This window comes from Haliaeetus leucocephalus, unplaced genomic scaffold, assembly GCF_000737465.1.
Source record: "Haliaeetus leucocephalus isolate CR32 unplaced genomic scaffold, Haliaeetus_leucocephalus-4.0 Scaffold32, whole genome shotgun sequence".
Classification (NCBI taxonomy): Eukaryota; Metazoa; Chordata; class Aves; order Accipitriformes; family Accipitridae; genus Haliaeetus; species Haliaeetus leucocephalus.
Window position 1 is genome coordinate 795033 of NW_010972468.1, and position 26947 is coordinate 821979.

Consider the following 26947-nt stretch of genomic DNA (forward strand, 5'->3'; position numbering starts at 1 on the left):
CATGGCAGCGGGGTTGGAACTACATGATCTTTAAAGTCCCTTCCAACCCAAACCATTCTGTGATTCTGTGAAAACAGCACAACCGTTCAGTGAATGTCTGACTTGGCAAGCACCTGGAACCTGGATGTAGATGATTACCTTCTGAAAAGCTGGCTGAAATGAGACAGACATTTCCAAGAGGGAAGTAAGAGAAATGTAGAAGCGTTGACCTCTCAAAACAATATTCTTAAGTCTATGAAGTGAGTTAATGCTGAAGATGCTAATAGGTGAAAGAAGGAAAGATAATGACAAAGATTGGGCATGAAAAAACCCCAAACTGTGGTCTCTCTGCAGGGCTGAATTCGTCCTCTCAGGAAGGTTTAGAGACGAGAGGATTCTATTCCTTTTTCCGGGTACAATGGAGGTATATTCAGTGTGCCTAGATTAGACGAGATTATTGGGATAACCTGCACATAGAGCTCTTTGTGCTGTGCGCTCCACGCCCATAAGTAGTTGGCTGTCTAGTAACAAGGTGGTTTGTGTACCAAACAAGTTACAGCAAGAGCCTAGGGTTCAGTGTCTTTTTTTTTTTTTTTTTTGCTTTGTTTTGTTTTTTGAAGTCCCTCTGGCTATGTAATACCTTTTCTAACCAAGGCCACATCCCTCCTTGTCTCTGCGTGTGTGTGTTCGTGCTTTCTTAAAGTTGTTTCAAATCTCAAGTTCAGTTTTAAACTAATGTTTTGAGAGTATTTCTTGAGTTCAGAGCAAACTGTTTGGTGGGTGACTTTGCTCCCTTTCCTGCATGCTGCAGAAAAGCTTACTAGTTGTGTTTACTTGAACATATTTGGAGTATTTTGTTGCTGCTTGCTTTTCTCTGTGGTGAGCTGTGACCAGGAACACTGGTATGAATTAACCGTGCAGAAAGCACGTACCAGCTCAGAGCGGTGTCTCATGCTGAGGGAAAACATTCAGTTACAGCCTTCTGCCTGTGAGTTTAAAAGCTTAGCTCCCTCATTCTATAATTTTCAATAAATTTAAGTATCTTTTTTGTTAGGCCTATAGATGACACATGAGTTGCAGCTACAATAATCTGTAAAATATGTTACACTAGAAATCAGGCAGAAGAGTTCACCTCAGAAAGGAGTCACAAACCCCATGCCTTGATTTGGGAGACTGTCTTGAAGGTGTGGAGTTTGTTTTGGTGCCCCATTTAGGAGAACAAGTCCATCATGGCCTACCTGAATTCTTGTTACATGAACGCTGTCTGAGCTACAGTAACGAACCTGATTAAGCCAAAAATAAAGTTGAATGTGCTCATGCTAAAAAACCAAGACAGTTACATTAGAGAAGACAAACAGTGGAAAAAACCCCCAGACTTGTTGGTGCTGGAGGGTAGTGGGAGGGTGTTCATGAAGTCTGACTGACATCTCCGACTTCCCTGTCTGCAGCTGTTCCTTATCAATCTGCCCGACTGTAGGTACGGTTTGGTACTTTGCACCTCTTCTTACATTACCTTTAATTCCTGTTTCTACAGGCTTTTTTGAATCAAGTATTTCTGCTTGTGAAATCTTAGGAGGTGTTGTCACTCACGCTTGGGTTGGGCTTTTTTATTGCTTTTTGGGTTTTTTTGGAATCTGTATGAAAGCTTAGTGCAAACATCAGCTTTGTGATTTTGACGAAGTAGGAGATTTGTCTTAATTTTTCTGAGAGGTTTGCTGATGGAGGTGTGTCTCTCCTGTCCCAAGCTCATAAATAACTCTCTGGCTGTGTTAGTAATGGTATTGGACTTTCCAAGCCCTTAAAAACAAAAAATTCACAGTACTAATTGTCTTAGTTCACTCATCAAAATATTTCAGAAAGAACTGACAAGAAGAAGTAATCTTGATGGTTGTGGCTGAACGTGTGACAAAATGGACCCTTGGGGATGTATAAGGAAGGCGCGTGTTGGGGCACTGTATGGGCACTGTGCTGTGTCCGATTACAGACCGGAGAAAACAGGTCACCTCCTGCCTGGTGTGAAAAACCTCAGTGAAGAATTCCTGTGGTATAACCATTGGAAATGCATAACTGGGTACTTCATTTCTTATATTTGTGGGTAAATTTAAATGAGGATCTTTGTGACAAATAGATTAAAAAGCTTCAGGCACAGTCTGCAAAAATGTGTTTTAACTGATAAGCTTTATAAATAAGAAAGACTGAAAATATATCTCTTACCCACTCATCATCGTTAACCACAATGCTAACTTAAATATAAATGTAAACACTCTTCTAAATCCTGAGCTGGAATCTCTCAAAGACCAAAACGTTTGTTTAACGCTGTGTTAAGAAATCAGCTTATAGATGACTGTTAGTTGCCGTGCTTTGTGATACAGGCCGTACTGTTTCTCAACACAAGCCCTCTTAGCCATTTATTTTTTGCTTTGCTTTGATTGGGTCTGTGATTCTTGTCTGAAGGGTTAAAAAGTTACTGAAGTAAAGATTTAGGTTAAAGCGGCATGCAAATAAAACTTTTCTTGCATGTTTCATCCGTGCTCTCTGGGTTAGCTCACTTGCATGAGTGTAATGGTGTATTAGCTTATACTCTCAGCTTCAGCAAAATGAACCGCTTGTCCCAAGAAGGAGGCTGCCTGAAGAACCCTGAGTGAGTTGTAAGAATATGCATATTTATTTGTTGAAACTCTGTTTAATTCCAAGGTGTATGATGTGCGTGTAGGAAAGCAAAGGTACCTGTCCTAGAAGAACACATAAAATACCTTGTGTAGTCTTCTGAAGCGTCACCATCACAGCTGATGTTCAAAGGGATGGCCACACACCTTGCATAAAGAGAGAAATCGCTGCTACTTTTTTTTCAGCATTGTAGGGTTTAACTCGCCGCTGTCTCGGCTGCAGACCTTAGACTGTGGAAGTAGGATTAGCAGCACACCCTCCAGAAAGGGAAGGTGGGCTGAAAGCTGTCGGGGAGAAGGTGGAAGAGCCAAGCCCAGGGCAGCACGGCGTGTTGGCCGTGCAGAGGGAAGCCGGCGGCCCTGGGAGGGCCGTGGGCTGGAAGCGGCATCTGCTCGCGCCGCGCCAAGCGCGGGCTGGAAACGCGCCGGCCTGCCTCCCGCTCTAGCATCATGGTCTGAAGTGGGGCGAGGAGTGAGGGTAATTAGATGATCTTGGACCCAGAATGAGCCGTTTGGGGTTTCTGAGACCTGCTGAAATAAGCAGCAAGTGCTTCCAGGCCATGGTTCTCGTTGGAGGCAGGAGAAGTCTCTGCTGCTGGGTCTCCGGGTTTGTTCTTGCGGGTGTCTCAGAGCCGCTGTTCTTTGGTGTAGCCTGCCCGTGTCCTCCAGTTCGTAAAATGAAATCTCATGCCGTCCTGTAGCTGTCAGGTAAGAAGGAAAAACGACTCCTCTGCTGCAAATGTTTTTTAGGTGGTACATTGTAGAATAAAAGTTTTTCGTGTTGGTAGTAAGGGTTAAACGTTGAGGGCAACAGGTATAGGCAGACTTAGGTATGTGATATGTGGGACTGTTTTGCAAGGTGCTATAAATGTTGGCTCCCTGTAATCTGATACCAGGGTAGGACAGGCTAACTTAATGAAGGAAAATAGACAGCAATGTAAAAGAACTGGAAATTCAAGTCTAGCTGACTAATACCAGCCTGCTCCAGAGCCTTTCGACTGTTCATATTGCTGACAGCTGACAGCAAATGAGAGGCAAACAACAGAGACATTGCCTAATCTGTTCTGTGTTCGTACAGATTCTTTAAAGACACTGCAAAGGTAAGAACCTTTACGTTTCTCAACCTGGCAGAGTTGCTGAATGCAGCCTTGAACGTACGCATCGTCAACAGGAGTGAAGTACCAAACTGAGGCTTGAAGTCTATGTGTGTTTGGGAAAGGGGAGACTTCAGCAAGTTCTATGTGGCTTAGTTTGTGCCCTTTCTAGTTGGTGCACATCAGTTAAATCAAATTCAGAGTTCTGAAACTGCTGAAATACTCAAACATAGAAGTGCAAATCACACAGTATTTTTATGGCTACAACAGAGTAATTTTGAACTTATTTAAATGTTTTGTTCGTTGTGCTTGACAGTCCAGTTGGAAAAGTTTAAAAATAAATTAATTGCAAAAGGAAAGCCGCAGAATGCTAAAAATCTGTGTTGCAGAAGTTGTAACTGGGATTTTTACTGAGCTTGGTCCTGTAGCATCATCTGCAGAATGCTGAAAAAATCCTGTGGGAGTTCAACTCCCTGATCTAGAATTACCGAAGCTTGGCTGGAAAAGGTTGCCTGGAATAAGAAACTTTTGACTTGAACCTGATCTCCGCTGGCCTTTTTTTTTTTTTCATTTTCCCCCTTTAATGTATATATTTTGTGTGTATTTACATTCCAGTTTAAAAAAGAAAAATGTTGATGTTGTTGGCTAGCAGATTTTTCTCTGGTAAACTTAACTTTTACCTGCAGGTGATTTAAAAACGACGACTGCGTTACTAATTTGTGGGTAAAGTAATTTTTAGAGAATGGTTGACAGTTTTATATCAGTATTGGGTACAGCCTGGCAACTGGTAATTTGTGAAGTTTGGCACCTAGCCAAAGCAATTACATTTAGTTTCCCCTGATGTTTCTTACTCCCACTGCCACCGCTTCATTCTCTTGTGTGTATGCGTTAATCAAAAGAGCAAAACCTCTTAGGGTCAAGCAGTTCTTCCTCCCGCCACCGTCTTTTGCGAGTTTCCTCATATCCTGTTGTAGCTGTCTTGGAGCTCAGACCTTCAGCTGTCTCTGTACTGAGACCCTTTCCCTTTGAAACCAGTGAGATTTGACTTATCTGCAGCTCTCTTGTTACAGTTGCTTACAGGATTGTGGTCTTAATGCTCCTTAAAAGGTGCTATTAAATGCCAGAAACTCCTTGAGGGTGCCTTTTAAAACATTTGTTCTGTGTCACTGGAATAATTAATTTGGATCACAGAAATTTCTGAACTGGATTTGGGATTTTATCAATTTACAGTTTTCTTGGTATCTTTTTTTAACCAGCTTTTGGGGATTTTGTGCAATATAAAAAACAGTAAGATATCTTTGATACTGATGTTATTTATTAATGCTGATAATTTCGTTATCATATGACAACACATAAAACCAATCCTGGCTCTGCAAATTTACTGTTCGATAAAATAGTGTATACTGAGTGTTGTAGGAGAGGAAGTAACAAGATATCTTTTGTTTTCCTTTCTCTCCATAATTAGTATCACTTACCTCGATGAACTAGACTGTGCGGATGCTTGCAGTGTCATATCAAACTTGTAGTCAATCTATTCTGTTTTTGCTGTGTTTAATATATTACTATTTTTCTGGTGGAGAATACATGAGTCCAGAAGTAAGCAGTTACAAAGAAAAAATTTACAGCAAAATCCTACCTGTGGAGATGTGTGGTTGCAATCTGCATTACTGGAGGTTTGTCTTGTGTTATGACAGGTCTTTTCCATTCTGTTTAAAAAGAAATCCTTATGTAATGAGGCTGATTTGGTCTAATTACATCGAGCTGTTTCTAAAACATTTTATAATTTTCCTAAGCTTTTGACTTCTGTCATGTCTGTAGCAAGGAGTTTGAGCAAGTACATCTAGGCTGATGCATTTTTAATTGCTTTCCTTTCATCTTTTCAAAACTAGTTGCTTCTCGACTTAATTGAATGTCTCCTTTTTCTCATTTTATCAACTGGGAAATGTGAGCACCTGATTTTTTCCTTCTCTTTACCAGTAGTGATGAATTAACTACAAAGGCAGAATCAAAGGCCAGATGAAGTTAGTGATTCCCAAGAGTTTTGGACCTGCAAACCACACTCCCCACCCAGCCCCTGTGTTTACTGGAGGTTAGCATGCATGTGTACCACTATGCAGTAGCAAGAAGAGAAGCAGGTCTTTGCTACTACTGTTTTAAGCCGCTCCTTGGATCCATATTATATTGCTAAACAAGGCCACGCTTTCGGAAATGTTCTTTCTAACAAAACCTGATGGTTGTTAGGATAAGAGACCTTTAGGTAGCCCATCACGGAGAAGTTCTTAGAAAGACTGGCAGTCATGCTGTCGGTTGCCAGGAAGCTTTCTATGTGTCGGTGTGCTTGTGGCCGATGTTTTTCAGGTGGTGAAGGCCTGACTTGCATGTACGCTTCTCCGCTTTTTGACAGTAACTGTGCACAGATGTTATCTTTGCAAGACCGAGAGGTTAGTGCTGCTGCGTTCCTCAGGCTGGTAGACCGACTGCTGAGTTCTCACAAGCTTGGCAGACTGCGCGAGCTCCCTATGCACTGCCTGGGGGATGCTGTCCTTTTTGGGGGGGGGCAGTTAATCTCGTTTGTTTGGCCTTCAGTGGAAGAGGGTAAGATCAAGCTAAATACTCTCCCAGCAGTACTGAGGTGGCGATGAGCAATAGTGGGTAGAGGTGACTGAACTGGAAGCAGAGAAGGAGCACTTCTGCATACCCCATTGTTGTATAGGGATGTGAGAGGTTGTGGGCTTTTTGCTTCTTTGGTAGCCAAAACAACTGCACCAAAAGTAAAGAGTCAAGTAAGTAGAAGGGCATGCATGTCATATACTTATTTTAGCATATACATATGTGTGTGTATGTGCACATACACAAAAATTAGGATAAAGCACGTTTCTGTAACTGCAACTGGTACATGTATGCATGCATCCACACAGATACGTAGAGTAGGTGCTATGCAGTGAAGCAACATTACGTGGCTTTTATCTAACTGTAGTTGAAGTAATGCAGTTTATCTGTGAGCTGAGGCTTTAGAAAGCTGAGGCTTTAGTGACCCAAATTCAATCTGAAAAGTTTCAAAGCCCCATGGATAGCCAAGGCTGCTAGGTCATATAACCACTTTGGAAAATTTACCCTTATGTTCTCTTTTATGTGTCTAATGTGCCAAGAAGTGCAATTTGGACAGCTGCAAACTGGTGTTTGAATCCACTAAGCAGTTTTGATCGGGGAGGGGGGCACATGGGGAGGGAGGGAGGTCCAATCTCTGACACGATTTGGGGAGGAAGGGAGGGCTGGCGTTGTGATGTCCCACCTCCCTAACCTCTTCTTACACCATGCACCCAACCTATGGAAATGCAAGATTCAGTTACTTTCTTCTCAGGGGAGTGGGGAAGCAGAGGAGAGGATTTGGACCCTTGCTTTCCCCTGGAGCGCCCTTCCTCCCTTGCTTTAGGGCAAGTCACAGCTAACTGTTCCTCTTGAGTTGGCTCTACTTTGCAAGAGCAAACACTTTGCGGAGAGGTGACTAAAACCCAATGTGTCCTTTCTCTTGCCTGATCAGATAAGGGAGGCTTGCACTTTATCTTAGCAGATGTTCAGATACTTTATTCAGAGCTCGAGAGCTTCAGTGGTAGAGTTGGGGAGAGCTTGCCTTGCCTCAGTATCTCTTAGCTTGATGCTTAGGACTGGCCTTTCGGTGGTAGTCTGATCTTCTGTTGCTGCAGCATAAATCAATTATTTACAGTGCTCTACGTCTACACACCTACACTGATTTGGGGCTACCTTTACAGGTTGAGCATGCTGGCAGAAGAGGATACAGATGAAAGAAAGCCTCAACCACACTGTCATTTTCTTCAGATTTCCCAGCAGCGCTCTGCTGGGTTGCTGCGTTTGTGTACAACAGCTGTGTTATATAAATGTGCTAAGTAAAAGGGACTTAAAAAGTATCAGGGAACATGGGAGATAGGAAGAGGAAGGTTTTCAGGGGTGGGGGAGTCTGTAAACAGTGCTGGAGCCCGTTATTGTTAGTAGTCTGGAAGAGAATCTTGCCTCATATTAAATATTCGGGTTAAAAGGCATAGTTGCCAAAAAAAAAGAAAAGATGAAAATGTGATTATTTTTTTTTGGTGATGCCAAAGAAGAGCTTGTTGCTTGCATTTGTGCTTTCTGCTCTCTTTGGAGTAAAAGTGCTTTTATGTGAGATTAAGGGAAGAGGTAGTTAATTTCACTTCTTTTGTATTAACTGAATTGCGTGCCAATTTGTTGTTTGTTTTGGTTTTTTTTTTTTTCATGCTTGTTTATATTTAACAGATGAACCCTCTTACTCTCTGTCCTCCTTGCTGTATATGTACTGAGAGCCCAGAGCTCGTGGTGACAAAGGCTGGTTTCCAGCCTGGCTGCAAAACAGGGATTTATTGATACCGATGATTTCTTTGTCCTTAACGAAAGCTCAGCAAAGGTCACTCTGTTGACTTTTGTTATGTCAGCTGCTTTTTGCACAGTTTCCCCTAGGCAGCGTGGATGCTTTCAGAAGATTTCAGGCTGTTCCTTACGCTGTTTCTTTCCTTCCTCGGTGATATACACTTACCATGTTGTTTTCCTATCTCCTTTAATTTGTGTGAGTAGTTGAAATACTGAGTCTTCAGAAACTTCTTGTGCCAAGTAACATATATTACCTTGTTCTTCTTGCTTGTCATTTTGTCAACTACAGATGCCCCGGGTCTAAGGACATGTTTCAGAGACCCTGTTCTGTGCAATTTCTTCGTATTACTCAATAGGAATAATCAATCCGTGAAGAATGCCACAGTAGACTCTTATTGTTAGCATTTATGCTTAGTGTGGACCATAAAGATCATAATGGGTTTGGGTTTTCTATGATATGACAACTGTGATATCATTCAGCTTTTCCCCCCTTTTTAAGAAAACCAGACTCTACAATGTATTACTTGCACAGTATCTTAAAAAGATGCAGCTCTGCAGAGGGTGGACTGGCTCTGGCTTGATCCATCCTTAACCTCCACTGGTAGAAAGGAGTTAGAAACTTGAGTGAAATGGTGCAGTTACCATCCATATGTTTGCCTGACCTTACCAGGATGGTTTTCAGTCCTTCAGTCCAAAATTTCCAGGTGATGTCTTTATACTTCCCTTTCTTCTCATTCACTCTCCTCTTCCTCCCTCATCCAAGATGATATTGAGAATGCAGCTTTGCATTTCTGTTAAGTCACAACTTCTGACACTTCTAGGCTAGAGCTAATGCTGCAGTCTTAGAAAATCAATGGGAAATTTCAATCGCAAGTCATTTGTCCCCATGCTAAATGAGTTGAGCTGTTTCAGCAGTAGCTCGGGGTTCAGATCTGCATTTGAATCTTAAAGCAGCTAAGCTGGTTCTTAATTTTAAATGTACGAATGATCTTACTAATTTCACAAAAAAAGGCAGTACAGTCATCTTCAGTAACCCTAAATGGGACTGGATCCAGTAGCTTGCTGGAGGTATCTGTCAGCTCAGCTGGGGTGCTCTCAGTACCAAGACTTGAGCCTTCCAAGTTTATAGCTGAGCTTCTTCAGCAAATTTTTGGGTTTGTGCCTGGCACTTTGATGCCTGCTCCACCTGCTCCACTGTGTTGCTGCTGTGTTATTTCAGTGTTCTGCATTACAGTGCTTGAATGCTAAGGCAGTAGGGGCTACACTGGCTTATATTGTCCGGAGTTGAAGGAGAAATTGTGGATTTGTTACTTCCAAGATGGAGCCTAGTTGCACTATTGCAACTTCACCGTTGGGATCAAAAACGTTGGTTCTGGAGGTATTTCTTAGGAGCTTTATTGAGTTGGCTAAGTAGGGCTATATATGGTGAAGAGCAGTGGGGAAAAAAGTTGTGATGTCTAGCTGGAAGGAGTCCTCCAATGCATCTTCTGGGATACCAGAGTAGCGGTGTACTAAGGGTTAAATTGGCTGAATGTGCTTTTTGACAGGCTGATTGAGGAGGTTGTTTCTAAATGTTGAAATCAGCAGAGGAGGGGAATTTCCAGAGGGATTGAAATAATGTATTTGTATGTTCAGTTTCAAGTATTAAGCAAAATTAAGATGTTTGTTTATATTGCTGTGTCTTAATATTGCTTTTCATAATAGGTTTCTACAACAATTAGTAAAAATGAAAGCAAAACCTGACTTATTCTGTAGTTCTGAAAATTTGATGTAAATTTTATGCTAATATATACTGGGTTCCCTTTCTCCCAGGACTATTTGTATGTAGTCAAGCTTATTGTGCATGTGAATACAATTTACGCATTTTATGCTGTTTGCAAATAACTTATTTTCTAATCACAGATGTATGTAAAATCAGGCAGGGGGATAAGTGGCATTATATAGCAAAAACAATAGTCATGTTTGTGTTAGCCTATAGACAGCAGGATCCTGTGATACTTGGAATAATGAAACCACAGTTTATAAAAATAGATGTGGAGGAAAATATAGCTGGTTTAGAATTGTGCTGGCTTCTGTGAAAAGCTGCTCTTGTTTTCTATATGCCAGAGAAAGTGACATGGGTTAAAGGAAAGTACTTTCGCATTATTTTGCCATGCTGTTATTGCCCAGTAGATCATTTGCTATTACCATGTACCGCTAAAGAAGTAATGAAAATTTTCCTGTAAATAATAATAGGGTGCCTGACCTTTATAAGGTTAGATGTAAAGGCTTACTAAAGCCTGTTGACTTACTTGTCTTTGACTTTGGTCGTAATGTTGTGGTTACATGTTTCTTTTCTTGTAAGAAGAAGGTATCATTTGACTTTATTTATAGATTTCTTGGAGGTTTTGGGGAGAGGGTGTAAGGGGGAAGGACCAGTCTGCTATATAGTCTTATATGACTGTGTCACCCAGGTGCTGAATTGGTAAAACAGCTTTTGAATGTCTGTTCCTGCAATGGTATAAGATGATTAGGAACTTCATGCTACTATAGACTGTGACTATTCTAAGTAGTGTTTGTGTGGATCCCTTTGGGATCAAATGCATTACGCTGCTGCAGTCTCTTAAATGATATTAAATCATGATGATTAGTTTTGCATTGAGGGTTTTGTTGGGGGGGGTTAAATACAAAGTAAGGAAAGATTTCTTTATGGCTTTTAGTAAGTTTGCTGCCACAGCTTTTGGATCTTAGGCATTTACTGTGCATCTTGGTATTGTAGTATCTACTGTAATATATAAATATTTTACAGAATAATGAATGACCTGGCACTAATGGAAGAATATACTAGTTCCCAATGCATGCAGGGAACTTGTAAATCTGTCTTACAGTGGCTGTACCTCCAATTTTCCTTACACTTCATGAGTTTACTAGGTAGCCTGAGTCTCCAGCACTCATTTATCCTGATTTTACATTGATGCTGTTATTTGTTACTGACCTTAGAAAGTTACCGGACCTTGAGAACTTGTACTCCGTTCATACATGTGGCTTCGATTAGTGTAACGGAGATGATTGTAAGTCCTCGCTGTATTCCGGCTCTGGTTCTCCCTGGACAATTAGCTTAACCCCCATTACAAAATAAGTCTCAATTTGGAAGCTGAGGCAGTTCTCGTATTCACCCAGTAATCCTTTGGAGTGAAGTTACTCTTCACTGATTAGAGGGAGTGACTTAAAATACTATTATTTCATCTTATTGGAGAGTTACAATTTATTTGTAGGCAGTAACCGGAATAGAAGCTGTACTTAAATAAATTTCCATATCTGTCCTCTCTTCTGAAAGATCTGGTATGTACCTATTGACATAGATTGACCCACTTCAATCACTGTCTGTAGGAAATATTAAACTGTACATTATATGACTATGTACTTTATTTTCACGCTGGCATACAGGATGGTAGGAGTCTCAGATGGGACAAGTTGGTCTCAGTCCCACTGTGCTGGCATGTGTATGAAACTTCTTAATTGTATTCTTACCTTCTAAAAGGCGGGGCCAAATAATTACATTTAGGGAAGCTACCCAGGATTATGTGGTTGCATGTAATCCTTTCAGTGCTATGGCTCTGCTGAAGTACAGAGAAAGCCTTGTTAACTATTCAGGTCATCCTGCAAAATGGCAAGGGCTGAGGTTGAACAGTCATGGTTCCGAAGCACATCCTTCTCTGTTCATGCATGTAGGTCTCATTAATGCAAATATCATCTAGTCAGGGTTGTGGCTACTTTTATGAGCCCTTTAACAGCTAATTAAAGCACACTTTGGAAGTTGGGGAGGTTCTCCTGTTTGCATAATCTTGGGTTTCCTGATTTCTTAGAAGGGTAGGATCTAGTGACATAAATACTTGAATGCTCTGCCATCACTACTTAGGAATTTGGGAATACCACAATCTATATGGGAAAAACAGCTGTTACATTTCCTAGAGTGAGGGAGTATGACCCTGTGACACGATCCTCCCTAATTAAATTGCATGGTATTGGGGAGAGGAAGATGCCCTTCATTTTTTCTGAGTTTCAGCCTGCTGCAAAAACGAGGTGAAGTTAAACGTCCTGTACAAAGGCAGATGTTAATCCTCGCCAATGGCACTGAAATCGCCCAGAGGCTTTCCTGGGGGTCTCAGTCTAGATGGGTACAGGTTAGACCGCTGCTCCTTATTCTTCTGTCACAGCAGCCCATAATCAATGGCAGTTTAAAGGATTTTGATCAAAATGCTAGGCACCAAACATTTCTCTTCCTTAAAAACATATGGATTTAAATTCCTACGCATCAACTTCCTTAGGTTCCTAATTTTAGACACCTGTTTCTGTTATTGTTTTGAAATGGTAGATTTTTTAATTAATGTATTGGTCACCTCAGTCATATAAAAAGATTCCGTCTTGTGCTCGCCTTTTTCATCAGAAGTGACATAGCACACCTCTTTGTAAGCTCATGTTAACCATGTTTACCTTTGGTGCTGATGAGTAAATGAAAACGTGGGAGATGTAGGCGTGCATCCCTCCAGTGAAGCTGTTTACATGCCGTAGTTTGGGATATAATTTTTTTTCTTTGCTATTGTATCGTGCAGTTTTTTTGCCTGTTCTAATTTGCCATGACGTGGTCAGTGCTGTTTCCTTCCGGCTGCTTGTGAGCCTGTGGTAGAGATAAGGATACGTTTACAGTGCATTTTTAACAAGAAGCTGAAGATCTGCTTCGTGTAGGAACTCAAGGACTCTCTGGATTGTACAAAGAATTTATTTACTGGTTTCATCTGATTGACACTGTGGGAATCAGGATCTAGAGCATTTTACTTGCAAAATAAGGACTTTGCTAAATTTGAACTGTGTGTGAAGAAGAAAGGTGATATACTTGAGATATCCTATAGCTGAGTAGGTCAGTCTGGGTTTTCTATTTTTACTTTGAATATACCTTAAAGATAAGAGTTACTAATGAATGTGAAAACTGCATATATGAATCAAATGAAAAGATGGATTTTCTTTTTGCCAACTTTTGTAACCTTTTCTTAGTCTGGTGCTTTTTAATATGAAACACTTTGAAACTCATGTCTTACTTCCTGAAACAGTTTTCTCTCTAAGGGAATGAAAATTCGCCTGTGTTAACCAGTAAAAGTCATACCTCTGAAGATAACAAAGGTGTCTGACTTCCTTGGAGTTAGATACAACAGTTACAGTTTGGAGTGAGCTTTATTGTGACTGCTACTATTTGAAATAGCTAAAGCAATCATTTCTTAATTACAAATTTTTTATTTTTTCCCTCCACAGTGATAAAGGCTATTGAGGTGGGAAGAACAACTCAGGAAAGGATTTCCTTTGGTTTGTTTCTCTTTGAGAAGAGAAGAACGCAGGAACACCGATGATCTAAGAAATACGAACACTGATACTTGATTGATTTCATGATCCTGCCTTTCTGCCCAGCTGGACCTTGGTGACGCTCTCCGTTCTTTCATATTCAAGAACACTTTTCTTCTTATGTGGAGCTGAGACCTGGGAATGCGTTATTATGGCAGCAGTTGTACAGCAGAATGAGCTTGTGTTTGAATTTGCCAGCAACGTCATGGAGGATGAGCAGCAGGTATGGGATGGTGTGAGAAACCATATTTGTGCAAGTTGGTGCTAGGAATACTATGAAAACATGAGGAAAAAAATGTGTAAAACTCAAAAAAGCAAACATTGAGGTCATTATTGTTGCAGCAGATCTTTGTGCTGTTTCAAAAGCTTCCTGTTGCTTCCTGTAACTTGCATGGGCAGAACAGAAATCGGTTGAAATGTTACAATTTCTGCAGTATTGCAGAGACACCCTCCTCTGAAAATGTTTTTCATGTGTCGCTGATTTGTGCCAGTAGAATCCATCCATTTGTGATGCAGAATTCCCCAAATTCTGGTATTTGAGAATAGTTTTAACTTCCCTAGTGTGCTAGGATAACATGCTGAATAAAAGTAATGGTTGCACTACGGATGACTAGAAGGAGCAGTAGGTACCTGCTCACTGCTTTATACGGATTGGTTTCTAAATTGTGTTACTGTATGCTGGCTATACAGAAATAAGCTTCAAAGTAATTCAAATTGGTTTCCTTCACTCTGCAGGTAAAATATGTCTGTTGTTATCTGAGGAGGCTCTCAGGTGTTGATTAGCTAAACCACATCCTGTGAGTCCTGAGGCTTCAGTGAAGGATTCCTATTGTAAAAATCAGGCAGCTTCTCTATAGGTGGTGTTTAATAGTAGGGTTTTGCATTTATTAACAAGAAATTAGGTGGCTGGGTACTGTAGAGAGACAGTGTTTACAGGGCTGAGAAGTGCCACGACAAACTTCCTCTTTCTGTGAATGTGAAAAGCATTTATCCTCCTCTCTTTCAAAAATACTTTTGGCTTTATAATCTTGTCTCTGGGTTTTCTGTATGGCCTAATATCTGGCTGGGTCAGTCACCTGTTTCTGCTGTCAGAGTCATGCGATCATTTCAATGAACTGAGTGTTGTCTGTCTAAAGTGCTAACTCAGTTTTGGGTGGAACTAGTAATGTAACTTCCTTCCCTGTATTTTTCCAGAGCTTGTGGTAGCCTGGGGATTTAGATATGGGAATTGCACAAACATAGTTGAAAACGAGCCTTATTTATTGCCTCTGTTTGTTGTTCGTTGCTGGCTTTACTTTACAAGCCAATGGGAGAGGGGAGAATTAAGATGGGGAGGGCTACTTCAGTGTGGTTTCTGGAAGGGGTAGTGCAAGCAAATGTGGGTTTGTTCAGTTAGCTATGCATTCTGTCTCTTGCCATTTCTTCAGATGCTCACCTGAAAAACTTCAAAAATACACTCAACAGGGCAGTAAAACCTCCCTAAACAGAGCTTGCTTCAGCTCCAGAACAAACTCGACCTTGGCGTTTATCTCATAACCCCAATAAATCCTACTCCAGATGAAGCCTAAGGGAAGACGGCATCCTGTAGCATACCCTAAAGGTGATGAAATCAAAGACGCAAAAGGCCAAAGAGGGAGAGTGCATAGCAGAAGGTCCATCACTGCAAACAGTCAGATGCAAGCTCCTCTTAAATCACTGGGTTGACTCGGCTCAGATGTCAGAGATGCAGGTAGCCAGCTAGCTGGCTGCACAAAGGTAGATCTTAAATATGCAGTGGTAGAAAAGGAGTCCTGCATAGGGAAACATCTGGGAAGCTGGAGCAACATTTAGCTCAAACAAGGATTTATAGTATAAAATTAACCCCAAAGATTGGTTATTGCATTTACCTGGTTGATCTGCTTCTTACAACATAGGAACTATTGCTATTGCTACTCCTGAAGTTTTTAAATTCTGGACAGATTAGTTGTATTTAGGGATGGGTTAACACCATTTGTGTACTTTGCAAAAATTTTAGCTCTGGAAGTGCTCTGTGTTGGTCAAAAGCATTTTTTGAGCTTCATTAGTATACAAAAGGTGACATTTATACAAAGGTGTCATTTAACTGATCTTTGGATAATTATTTTTGCAGTACCCCCAAAAGCTGGCATTGCAAGAACTTTGGTACTTTTTTTCTTGTCAAACTTTGCCTGGAGCCCTGTTGTGCCAAGAGTTGTCAGGACATGGAACAGCTGCGGGGAAAGATTCGGGGTCTAGATGGTAGCTATGCTCAGTATTTCAGGGAAGTCATAATTCATGGCTATTTTTTAATTTTTTTTTTTAAAGTCTTAGTTAAACAACCATAAATTATGAACAGTCCATTTGCAAATGTAAGCATTCAGCCAGTGGCAGACGCCAATGGGAGGGACTCGATCACGTGGCCCCGTGTGAACGGGAAAGGCTCTCTCTTATCAGCTTTATCCTTTTCAGTTTAGAAAACAGGATTTTTAATTTTTTTTTTCTTGGAGGGTTCATTTATCGCATTGTGCATGTATGGTGAGGAAGAGATGGGATGAAAATCTCCTCGTAATTTTGAGAAGGGAACAAGTGGCTTGCACTAATGCTTCTGATAACCTGGCTGCTGCTATGTGTCAGAGGTCATAGTTAAATAGATGGTTTGTCTTTTTTTGAGAGAGAGAGAGAGAGAGGGAGAGAGACTGTACACATAAGGCTTTGGCTGAGTCAGTGCCGCTGCCTAAAATGGCTTTTCTTCACGTCTGCAGCTTCTCCTCTCAATGTCTTTCATTTAGTCCTTTGTTAACTTACAGTTAACGTGATAATTGATCAGGACATTCTTGATTTAAAAAGCTGAATAAAAGCAGTCACAGAGGCTGGATCCATACGAGGAAGTTTTAAATGGTGCTAGGGACACGCTGAATCATCGCAACCCTTAAATTACTAGCAGGGTCCCCAGCATGATGCTCAAGTGGCTCTGAAGCAGGAGTAACCTGTGCCCGAAGACACCTTCTGTCTCTGAGGGATGTTTCTCTCTTCCCCTCTCCTTAGGAAGAGGGGTCCAAGCCCTTAGGTTGGGCTGTGATTTCTGCACCATCTTCTCATGCCTTGGTTTGCTCTTCCACGTTCCCGTGGTGTTGCTGTGGGCTTTCTGAAACATTAAGTCACCTGGTCGAGGCCAAGGTATATATTTTTTTTGGCTATTTCCAGCTCCTGCAGGAAGTCCTCCCCCCTTATCCACTTGCAGTTTTACAAAGACTTTAAGGAAATGATTGTGAGGTCTGTAATGAGGTTGTCTCCCCCAGGAAAGCAAGTGATATTTATCTGCTTTCAGCATCCCTCTGTGAAACTTGGTAATTTCTCAGATGCTGGCCGTGGGAATGCCTTTGAAGTCAAGAGGCTGCCTTTGCTGTTGGCACAGGAGCCTTCAGCAAGAGAAAACCAAAGCCTATTTTTCTAGTCACCAAAGTCACTTTGCCTAGTTTCGTTTAGTATTTTTTAAAAAAAAAAATGGCCAACTGTATTGCAAGTCTGAATTCTGTTGCTGTTAAAAAAAACAGTTTTTTTTCACTGAGGTTTCTTTTTTTTTTTTCTTCCCTATGTAGCTTTTCCCTGCTCCTATCTATTGCATGCCTTTTTTCCCACCGATCACTTGCACAAAATTTATTACACACCAGTTAGAAGCTAGTCACCATATTCCTGGGACAAGTTTTCTTCTTTAGAGGACTTGTAGTATGAGAAGACAGTGCCTCCAGAGCAGAAGAAATCCCCTTCCTTATTTTCCATTTCCTCAACCAGGATGGTGTTTTGATCTTCTGTCAGTTAGTGGCAGCTGATTAGAAAATTCTCAGAGAAAAAAAGAAACACCTTGTCAGCATGTCAAACACCCAAGAAGAATTTGAGAGCAGGAGGGAAGATTGCTGCCTTTGGCCCCCGGAGGAGGGCAGGGTTCAGTTTTCAGGGGGTCATGGAGCATGACCGATGCTTGCAGGGACCTGCTCGTGGGACCTTCCATGGTCTTCAGCATCTGTCTGAAGCTTTGCACTCCTCCGAATTGTTAAAGGTTGGTCCGTAAGACTGGTTTGTAGATAAACTACAGTGAGGAATTCGGTGGGTAAGACTTGGGAAGATTGCAGCAGTAGCTCAACTCTTTCATGTGTCCAGCAGACATGGGAGATGTGTTGAAGCCAAGCAAAGCTTTGGCACAGCTAGGGTGTCACGTTTTAACTATTTTGCATGAGAAAGATGAAGCAGCAGAAGTAGGCAAAAGGAAAAAAATACACAAATTGTTTTTCTATGGATTTATGTATTGATATCTCGAAAATCTTTGTTGACACTTTAATTTGGGACTGGTTTTTGAATTTTGGGATACTTTGCACTCTTCCTTTTTGTTAGTGCACATAGAGCCACCTTTGTATTAGAAATAAATTACTTTGTGATCTTGCTAGTAGAGAAATAATTTGTCTTAATCGAATGACTACCTTCTAGTCCTTAATTTAATGTTTTCCCTGTGTGTAATTCTCATTACACACTAGCATCAAGGGGAGCCGTAGTAAACAAGGGCTCTTCTGCAGGTCTAAATGTGTACAAAGTTATTCCTGTGTCTTAAAACAACAGAGCTACAGGAAGCTTTAGCTTGGCTCTCAGTTGGGATTCAGGCACTTTCAGTGAAGTCAAGAACATGAGATAGAAGAACCGAGGTGAGCTTTTGCATTTCAACAGTCATACATTAGTAGTAGCTTTTAAAACTGAATGAAATCATAACCAATTGCAACTATTGTACAAAAAAGTGATGATGGTTTCTGCAAAAATTCATTTCAAATTAGATTTGTGTGCAGTTGCATGAATGCTTTTCTCTCTGAAAGCATATTAGATATTTGTTCCAGCCTTTGCTTTTTCACAGCCGTGGCAGGAAAGAAATTCCGCATATTGTACCTCTGTAAGGTATGAGTTGGAAGCAGGTGTAACAATGGTTTTAAAATAAAAGGCCACAAGAAGTGCTATTTACTCTGACTATTCCAGTTCAAGGCTGTTATTAATTTAAAGAAAACCACATTTGAAGTGTCTTACCACAAGTGAATGCTTTTCTGTTTGTTTCTTGTCTTTTGGAAGTGTAGTGTGTCAGCAACGGTCCAGTGCTGAGTTCAAGTGACGAGGTATTCCCCTGCCACGGGTTTCTTTGCCTGTGGACAGACACAGTGACCGTGTTGGAATATGTGTATGATGGTTGTTTCTAGACGTGGTCAAAATACAGTTTAACCTTGCAGAGCAGATCACATCTGATCATACAGATCAAACCAACTGCTGCTGAAGTGCGTGACAGCAGCACTATTCAGTACCACGGGAAACATTTTGGTTAGTGGGGAAGCGTGTTTCAGTAACACATGGCTGCTTGGGCTTTTGTAATTAGGTTTCACAGCAGAGTGACGAGTAGGTTGTAGTATAAATAGGGCTTTGAGAAACTGAGCTGAAAACATGTGACAATTGGTTGGTTTTATCTGTGTTTCATGTATTATTCTGAAACAGTTTTTTATGACTGGTCCCCACTAAAGAATAACAGCAGAGCTGGAGGTGGTTTTGCCTCTCGGAGGCCAAGTCAGGGACCCGAGCATCAGTCATTAGAGAAGCATGGTGCTGAGCCAGAGTAATTTTTTTATCCAGAAGAAGCTAACACGAGGCTTATCATAAGCACAGGCAACTCAATATCAACATATCTACAGACGCTGCAGCTGTCGAGCGGGTGCCACGGCAGAAGCGGGGAGGAAGACGTGGCGGGGAGGCAGCTGGCCGTTTGCCGATGAGGGTGTAGGAGACGGGCACCTACGTCAGAAAGAGACACCCCAACGCCTCCACCTGTTCATAGTCAATGGAGAGGAATAGGCGTTTTGGGGGCATGATTCATCCGATTGTAGCACAGGAGCCTAAAACTGGGCGGGGAAATTGTTCCCTAGAAACAGCCATTTCTTTCTGTTGGCTTTGAAGGAAACCTGGAGTTCCCAGCTCAAGTCCAAGTGCCTGCACCACAGCTGTCTGAAGTTAGGCGAGATGAACTTCACCCTTAGTGTCTATGAACTAGAGCAGGGTGAGAAGACTGAAGTCTTCCCTACCTAAAATCCATAGTTTTTACCTGCTCAGTAGAATACTGAACAGGTACTTGGAAAGGATGTACTCTTCCTGCTTGCAGGTGAGACAGGAGCCTGAGTGGAGTGATGTATGTAATCCTTTTTTTTTTTTTTTTTTTTAATGTAGTTACATATATCGGTGTACAATATATGTAACTTACATCCCAAAAGCTATATACTGTGTCATATTACTGAAATTGAGGTATTTTACACCATTTTTAGAGCATGAACTGTATCTCAGTAATGCGGCTGTAATGGACCATCTTCCTTCTAGTTTATGGAACAAATTGTTGAAAATAAACCCTTTTTTTAATGCATACAGTATGTTCTTTTTCTTCTTTTTTTACAGTGCTTTATCTTTTTAATTGATATGACTTTTATTTAGTGAAATCTGTCTGTTTATTCTTGCCTGGAAGCAAATAGGATCAGGCATGTTGGGGTCAAGAAACAAACAGGATGCACAATGTGAACACGATTCTTTCTGAGGAGGAGCGGGGACCTCTTGGCCACCAATGATTCCTGGTTTCTCAGCCTTGGCAAAATGCAGCCTTGGATAGGGGTGGCCACAAAGGTGTGGGGTAGCAGCTGTCCCATCACTAGACTCGATATACACCCATCATCTGGCAACGTCATTGCACAAGAGGGCTCTAACTAGTCTGCCCTTTGTTTGTTTTTATTGATCTCCACCATGTTATTCTATTTTGAAGCTTATGTTTGGTAGAGTAGGTAGGTTATTTGTTGGGGTTTTTTGCTTTTGGTTTCGTTGGTTTTTTTTTGTTTAGCAGACTGTCCATGATAAAAGCCCATAGAAATAGTAGTTTTGTTTCTTAATTCTTCCTATTTTCCTGATTGCCCTTTACCACAGTTGTTGAGACATGTTTTACAAAACACAGAGCAAATTAAAGTGGTAATTACTGTCTTTTAAAACTTCTAATTGCACTTTCTACTTTCAGTATTTACATTCCAGACTCTTCCCTAGGAGAGGCTTACTCCTGTAGCCATTGTCTGTGTCGAGCCAATAGCTCTGATACCATTTTCCACTGGTAGCGGTGTGTGTAGTGGCAAGACTGTGTGACATGAGCAATCCCTAAGCAAGCTCATAATCATATGGTTGTTTTTTTTTTCTTGTGTGGTTAAATAAAAAACCTGCTTGATCTGTGCATATCTGTGATCTTCTGTGGAGGGTGAGACCAAATGTACATATACTGGCTTTCTCAGAAACATGTTTTAGCAACTGTTTGTTTGTTTTCTTTTGTTTTTTTTTAAGCTTGCCACATTCATAATGTGATTTATTTTTATAGTGAGAGAACCTTAGAGTTACACTAGACTTTCTTTGAGCCTGCTCTGCTATCATCAGCTATGACTTTCTTCCTGCAAATGACACTTTAAAAGACTTGCTTTGGAAAATACTGTGTCTGTAGTAAATGGTATTTTCTGAAAACCTCTTCCTGTTGAATGGTTGCCTTTTCAGAGAGTGTGCATCTTATTATTTATTACTACCAGTCAGCTTGATTTCTGTTTTCCCAGCTGCCTCTTTTTTTTTTCTGTATCTGATGCAAAATAACCATCAAGACAGAAGGGTCATGCCTGAAAGCAGACTTAGGAAGGAAAGCGGGGAGGAAGTAATGTCAAGTGACTAAAGCCGTAAGAATTAGGGAAAGTATTACGGCACGTATATCAAGCACTCCCTGTTATGCCCCTTGCTCTTGTAGCAAGTGTCCTCTAAAATAGTGATCTTCAGCCAGGGTCTCATGGGAAACTTGGTGCCTGTGAGAGCTGCGTCCAGTCCTGACAGCCACAGGACTCCCTCACCCCCAGCTTGATGGGAAGAACAGAAGATTAAGGTACTTGCAGCAAGTTGCTTGCCCAGTATTACTGCCAGCAAAGTTTAGCATTTACTGTGCTGCGCCACTCCTCTGTATTGTCAGCTTTTATGCTGCAGAATGATGTCGTGGGAGTCTGGTATTACCTACTGGAGTGAAGTCAATGTATTGGATACTACATTGAGATTCTGCCTCTGGCCCATAATGGGACACTGCTGCTACTTGGTTTTATGTGCTAAAAATCACCTTGTTATTTGGTACTCCCTCCTGTACTCATCTTCAAGTGATGGAGTATAGGTCTGCTGAAGTATTAATCAGTAAGTGGTTAGATTGGATGTAGTCTAACTACCATTATTGTAATTATTTTTTTTTCTACCCCCCAGCTTGGCGATCCATCTATTTTCCCTGCTGTCATCGTGGAGCATGTTCCTAGCGCAGACCTTCTACATAACTACTCTGGCTTAACCTGTGTGGATGAACCTAGTGACATGATCACTGAGAGCTCTCTGGACGTCGCAGAAGAGCAAATCATAGAAGATGATGATATCACCCTCACAGGTTGGCAATAAAAACATTTCTGTGTCATGTTTTTGCACCAAGATGGCTGTGGCTAATGGTGGAAAAAAGCTTGATGACAGAAACCAACAGGAAACAAAATTATAGTAGTATTGAATGCTGTTAATTCTGTACAAGACGGAGAAAATATCATTAATACTATTAGCAGGTGGCTTGCAATCCCAGCTGCACAGCTGATAATGGTCAAGAGTTTCATCCATCAACAGAGAAAAAGACAGGGTCCTGCTCAGAGTACCAACAAGATTTTTCTTTGCTCTTTGTAGGACTTGTTTGCTCTTACTTAATGGTTGGTACTTACCTAAGTAAATGTACATACCAAAAAGCAGGAATATGCAGCTTGAGTAGATGTACTGCTTTTAGGTTCCTGAGGGTATACAATTAGCCATAAACTGTGCACGTTATTGTGACTTACTGATGTAGGTATTCTCAGCATAGTATTCATTTCGGACCTCTAATAATGATTAATGCCTAAAATATAGATGTTCTGTGTAAATTGTGTTACAAAGGTAGCCCCAAACACAAAAAAATTCTCAAGAGGAAAGCTCAAATATGTGACACATATTTTAAAAAAACAACCCCTCACTGAATGCACATATTTGAAGCATTTTTGCAGAACAAGTCTGAAAGGTGGGGTAGATATTTCACAGAGAGAGGATCTGTTTCTGCATCTTCTTTCAGCCATTAGGCTTCACACCTGGACTGTCTCCAGGGCTGGAGACAGCTTGCTGGTTTCAGTCATGCTTTTGACATTTCCAAAGGCATACTCTGATACAATCTTTTACCACCAAAAGCAAAAGCAAAACTCAACAAAACTTGACATCAGGAACAGTTCACAGAGTAAATTGACATGAGCTGTTCTCAGTAAATGGTTTTATCTGATAAAAATGACTCCTTTTTTTTCTTAGTAGTGAATTATCTGTGAACAGACTGTGACCGTACAAATAAGTTAGCTGATTATTCAAGAAGGTTTTACATACTTAAACATTATTTCAAGTTGAGACCTCTTGCCAAGTATTCACTTGCTATTCATATTAATTATTCACACTGCAACTGGCATTTCCTCAGCGTGTTACTTAAGCACCACTTAATGCGGCTGTGTGAATTTTTCATAGTGGATTGTTTTTATGAATCCATATTCACTGTAATATATTGTGCGTGAATTTTTACTTGCATGAGTAATTGTGAAACTCCACTTTTGTGAATGCTCTTGTTAACGTTTTTTTTGTTGCTGGTCACATGAGAAGGGTTTGCAGATTGCTGCCAGAGACTGAAAATATGTAATCCTTGTAACCGATGGTGTCCAAGGGTTTCTGGGATACTTTGGAGGCAGACAAGTATGGTATTGTTCCCGTCATCCATTGTAGTTCAAGCAGTCTGCTTTTCTTTAAAGGTAAAGTCCTTAGAAAACCAGAGCTGCCACTTTGCAGAGATTATTGTTGTGGAGGAGATGTTAACTAATCACCTGTTCCACACTCTCCATCCCGCTAGCTACTGTGCATGCTGTGAGCTTTCCTTGGAAAAGGTCGGGCAGGGACCAGCACCGCTGCTGAAAGCTCCTGCTCGGGATGCACGGCGGGCAGCACTGGCAGCTCAGCCCCCGGTTTCTGGCAAAATTTTCGGGCAGAATTCGGGGGCCCGGGGGTGCGAAGGCACCCCACAGGAGGTGAGGAGGGGACGCTGGGGAAGGAGCACCCCGTCACCTCCCTGCCCGCTGCAGGCAAGCATCAGCTGCGGCCGCAGCTGCCCGCTTGCGCTGCAAGGCGGCTGCTGCGGAAGAGACGCGGCTCAAGCAAGGCTTGCCGTAGGCTTCCTCTGAAATGGGGCTAATCGTAACTGAAATTTCCCACCTACTCGATTTTTCAGCTGCTTTTCTTTCCTCCCTTCTTTGAAGTTCCCTTCTTGATTTTTTCCGTGGGGCGTGTTTGGTCTCAACAGTGAAATGCGTTGTTTTGCTCTTTGAAGTTTGTACCAGTCTTCTCAGTTACTTCCATGTTATGCCTTTGAGAGAGGATCAGACATTATGAAGATTGTACTAATTCCACATTAAAATATTCGTAAGTCTGAAGTTCACAGCAAAACGAAACTGAAACTACCATCATTTGTGACTAAACATTACTGAGAAATGGCTGCTTAATATGCAGGATTGGGGTTTTTTTAAAGTTACTGTTTTTTCAGTACTGTTTTATGACTCTGTCATATGTTAAGTTTCTGTCTTCTCCTGAACTAACAGAAACTAGCAGTAGGTCTGCTGAAACTGAAGCAAATAGTTTTTAGGGATCTATCTGCAGAATGATGGGCACTGGTAGGTTTTTCCATCTATAGGATGTAGCTTCAGCCCTTCAAAACCACAGCTATTGCACATTGGTGATTACTTACTGTAGTAGGAATTATAACCTGCAGAAAACTATAACAGCATCTGTTTCACATGAAACCCTGCTGAAAGATGGCTAACATCCAGCTTTTTAGTTAGGTTAATGCTCATGCTGTAATTTTTTTTATAATGAATAGGCAGACCGGCCTTATCGCCCTCCTCTTTAAAAGCACTTTTCCCTGCAAAAACTGTGATGGCAATTTATATGGTCAGTTTGTTGCCAATATTACGGGTTTTTAAATGATTAACCATCATGTAGTAAAAGGTGATTAACAAAATAAATTGTAGCATTTGGCTTTGAATGAAGTTTTATCTCTAAAGGGAATATCGGATTTATTTTTTTTTTCTCTGAAAAATATAGGGGATAACGTTTTGTGCAGAATAAATTCTACGCCAACATGTCGGATGGTACAATTTGCTATACTTTATGTAACTTATTAATGTGACTAATTATGGTTATAAGGTGCACAGGAAGGAGGAACTAATGGGATTATGTAACTTCCCGAAAACATTTTTTAATTGTTATTATTATTATTTTTTTTTTTAACTTTGTCATGTCTGGCCAGTTTAATTTAGAAAAATAACAGTTAATCAAACTCTGCCATTTTGTGGTTCACCTGTTCTGCTGTTGTTTTTGTGGGATCAGGGTAGCGGCTGCACTGAAGACAGTTTGGGGGGGGATGAGAGAGGAAGGACAGAAAATTTGTGCTTAGATGCCCTGTGCCATAGTCTGAATAGGGAGCGTGGAAGTGTGCATTTTCACAAATCAATAACGGTGCTTAATAACCAGTTCAGAATTTATTTTACAGCATTTCGAAGTTCAGTAGCATTTGGCTTGTACATTCAGTGAAGCTCTAGCGTTCGTGGCACAAGCCAAGCTGGTCAGGTAGGAGAATGAAGGCAAAGAGATGTTAGGTACTGCAGTCCTGCACAAACCCAGCGTCTTTGCTGATCATTTGTGATGCTACAAAGAAGCCAAAAGGAGTAGTTAGGTGGAAACTGAACTTCATAGTGTTAATCCGTGAGGATTTTGAGTTAACAAGATGCCAGTTGTAAAAACAACGGGTACAGTTTCAATTACTTTGTAAAGAAATTACTCACTGGTGCACGTAGCATCTGGTTAAAAACAGTGAGGTTTTTTTCATATAGCTCCCCAGTGAGATAATTTTCTTTACAAATTCTAAAGCCTTATTTAAAAAAGAAGATGAAGGGTGATGTGTAGGTCTCCTGAAACACCTGTGTTCTTAAACTCGGTTTTCCAGTGTCGATTAACAATCAGCTCAGAGTTGGTACTAAAAAGCAATTGCTTAAATTTAACAGCCAGCTGTTCTGCAGAAGTGAGCTATGTCCATGCTTAATGGTTCTCTTTCTACTTTTAGCAACTTTAGATTTCTTCTGATGTTATTTTGAGGCTCTGCCATCCCTGTTTTTGTCTATAGTAAAACCAGCAGTGAATTTAAACACAGCTGTGACTAGCACAGCCCTTATCTTGGCCTGGACAAGGACTCACGTTGTACACGCTACGGAGCTGCCGGCCACCAGGGAAGCAATGGGAGCAGGACAGGATCGTTGAAAGCGGTATAAAGCTTTCAAAAAAGACATTAGGCAGGAGTAGGGAAAGCAGGACTTTGGACTGAGGTGGGGAACTTCCAGCGTGAGGCATAGTTTCTTCCTGTGCCAGGTGAGAAGAGCAGAAAGCTGTGTTTGGGCAAGCCTTGCGCTAACGGTGAGTGCTGATTCATAGCGAACCTCGATTCACAGTAACTGGGCTGTAATTGGCATGCAGATACAGAGGCTTACATTTGTGGCTTACTCAGATAAACAAGAACTTGTAGAGTACCCTGAGAGAAAAAAGATGAAGTTACTTTTGGGTGTGGTTTTCCCTTCCCTCATCCCTTTTTTTCTTTATCCTCCCCTCTCCCCCTTTTTTCTTTTTCCTCTCCCCCTTTTTTCTTTTTTCTCCTCCCCTTTTTTCTTTTTTCTCCTCCCCTTTTTTCTCCTCCCCTTTTTTCTCCTCCCCTTTTTTCTTTTTTCTCCTCCCCTTTTTTCCTTCCTTTCCTCCCCCCTTTTTTCCTTCCTTTCCTCCCCCCTTTTTTCCTTCCTTTCCTCCCCCCTTTTTTCCTTCCTTTCCTCCCCTCTTTTTTCCTTCCTTCTTTTTCCCTCTTTTTTTCCTTTTTTTTTAAAGTTTCTACCATTTAAGATAACATTTGAAATCTGATGCTTCTCAGATATGACCTCCCCCACCACCATTCTTTCAGCTCTGACTTTGCCAAAGTGTAACAAATGAGGTATTTCATCCCATTTCTTCTTAAATTTGTGACTGTATCATAACTGCCAGAGATAGGAATACTTTTCAGCAACATTAGGAGAAACACTAAAATAACAGACACCAACTTGCCTTTGGTGGTTGAGTTGGTTATCTCCAAGCGCTGTCTCAAGCGGAGTGATGCGAATTAGGATCCTGCTGCTAGTAGGACAGAGAGGTGTCCCTCCATCTCTTCTGTGCGGTGCTCCACACCTTGTTTGTGTTAGCTCTCGAGTTGTTGGAATT

The 26947-nt window shown here is 41.2% G+C and overlaps 1 protein-coding gene across 4 annotated transcripts in view; it reads left to right on the plus strand.

Annotated features, from left to right (window-relative positions):
- Positions 1-26947, plus strand: part of ELF1 (E74-like factor 1 (ets domain transcription factor)) — an 84855-nt gene that overhangs the window by 30189 nt on the left and 27719 nt on the right. For 2 of the 4 annotated variants that reach the window (XM_010576564.1, XM_010576581.1), the window contains exons 2-3: positions 13427-13736; positions 21833-22007. In XM_010576564.1, coding sequence (XP_010574866.1) covers positions 13665-13736; positions 21833-22007 — 247 coding nt within the window. In that variant the 5' untranslated portion in view covers positions 13427-13664. Of the gene's footprint in view, positions 1-12666; positions 13038-13426; positions 13737-21371; positions 21471-21832; positions 22008-26947 lie in introns of those variants that run through there. The other 2 variants (XM_010576572.1, XM_010576590.1) reach the window with 2 other exon arrangements.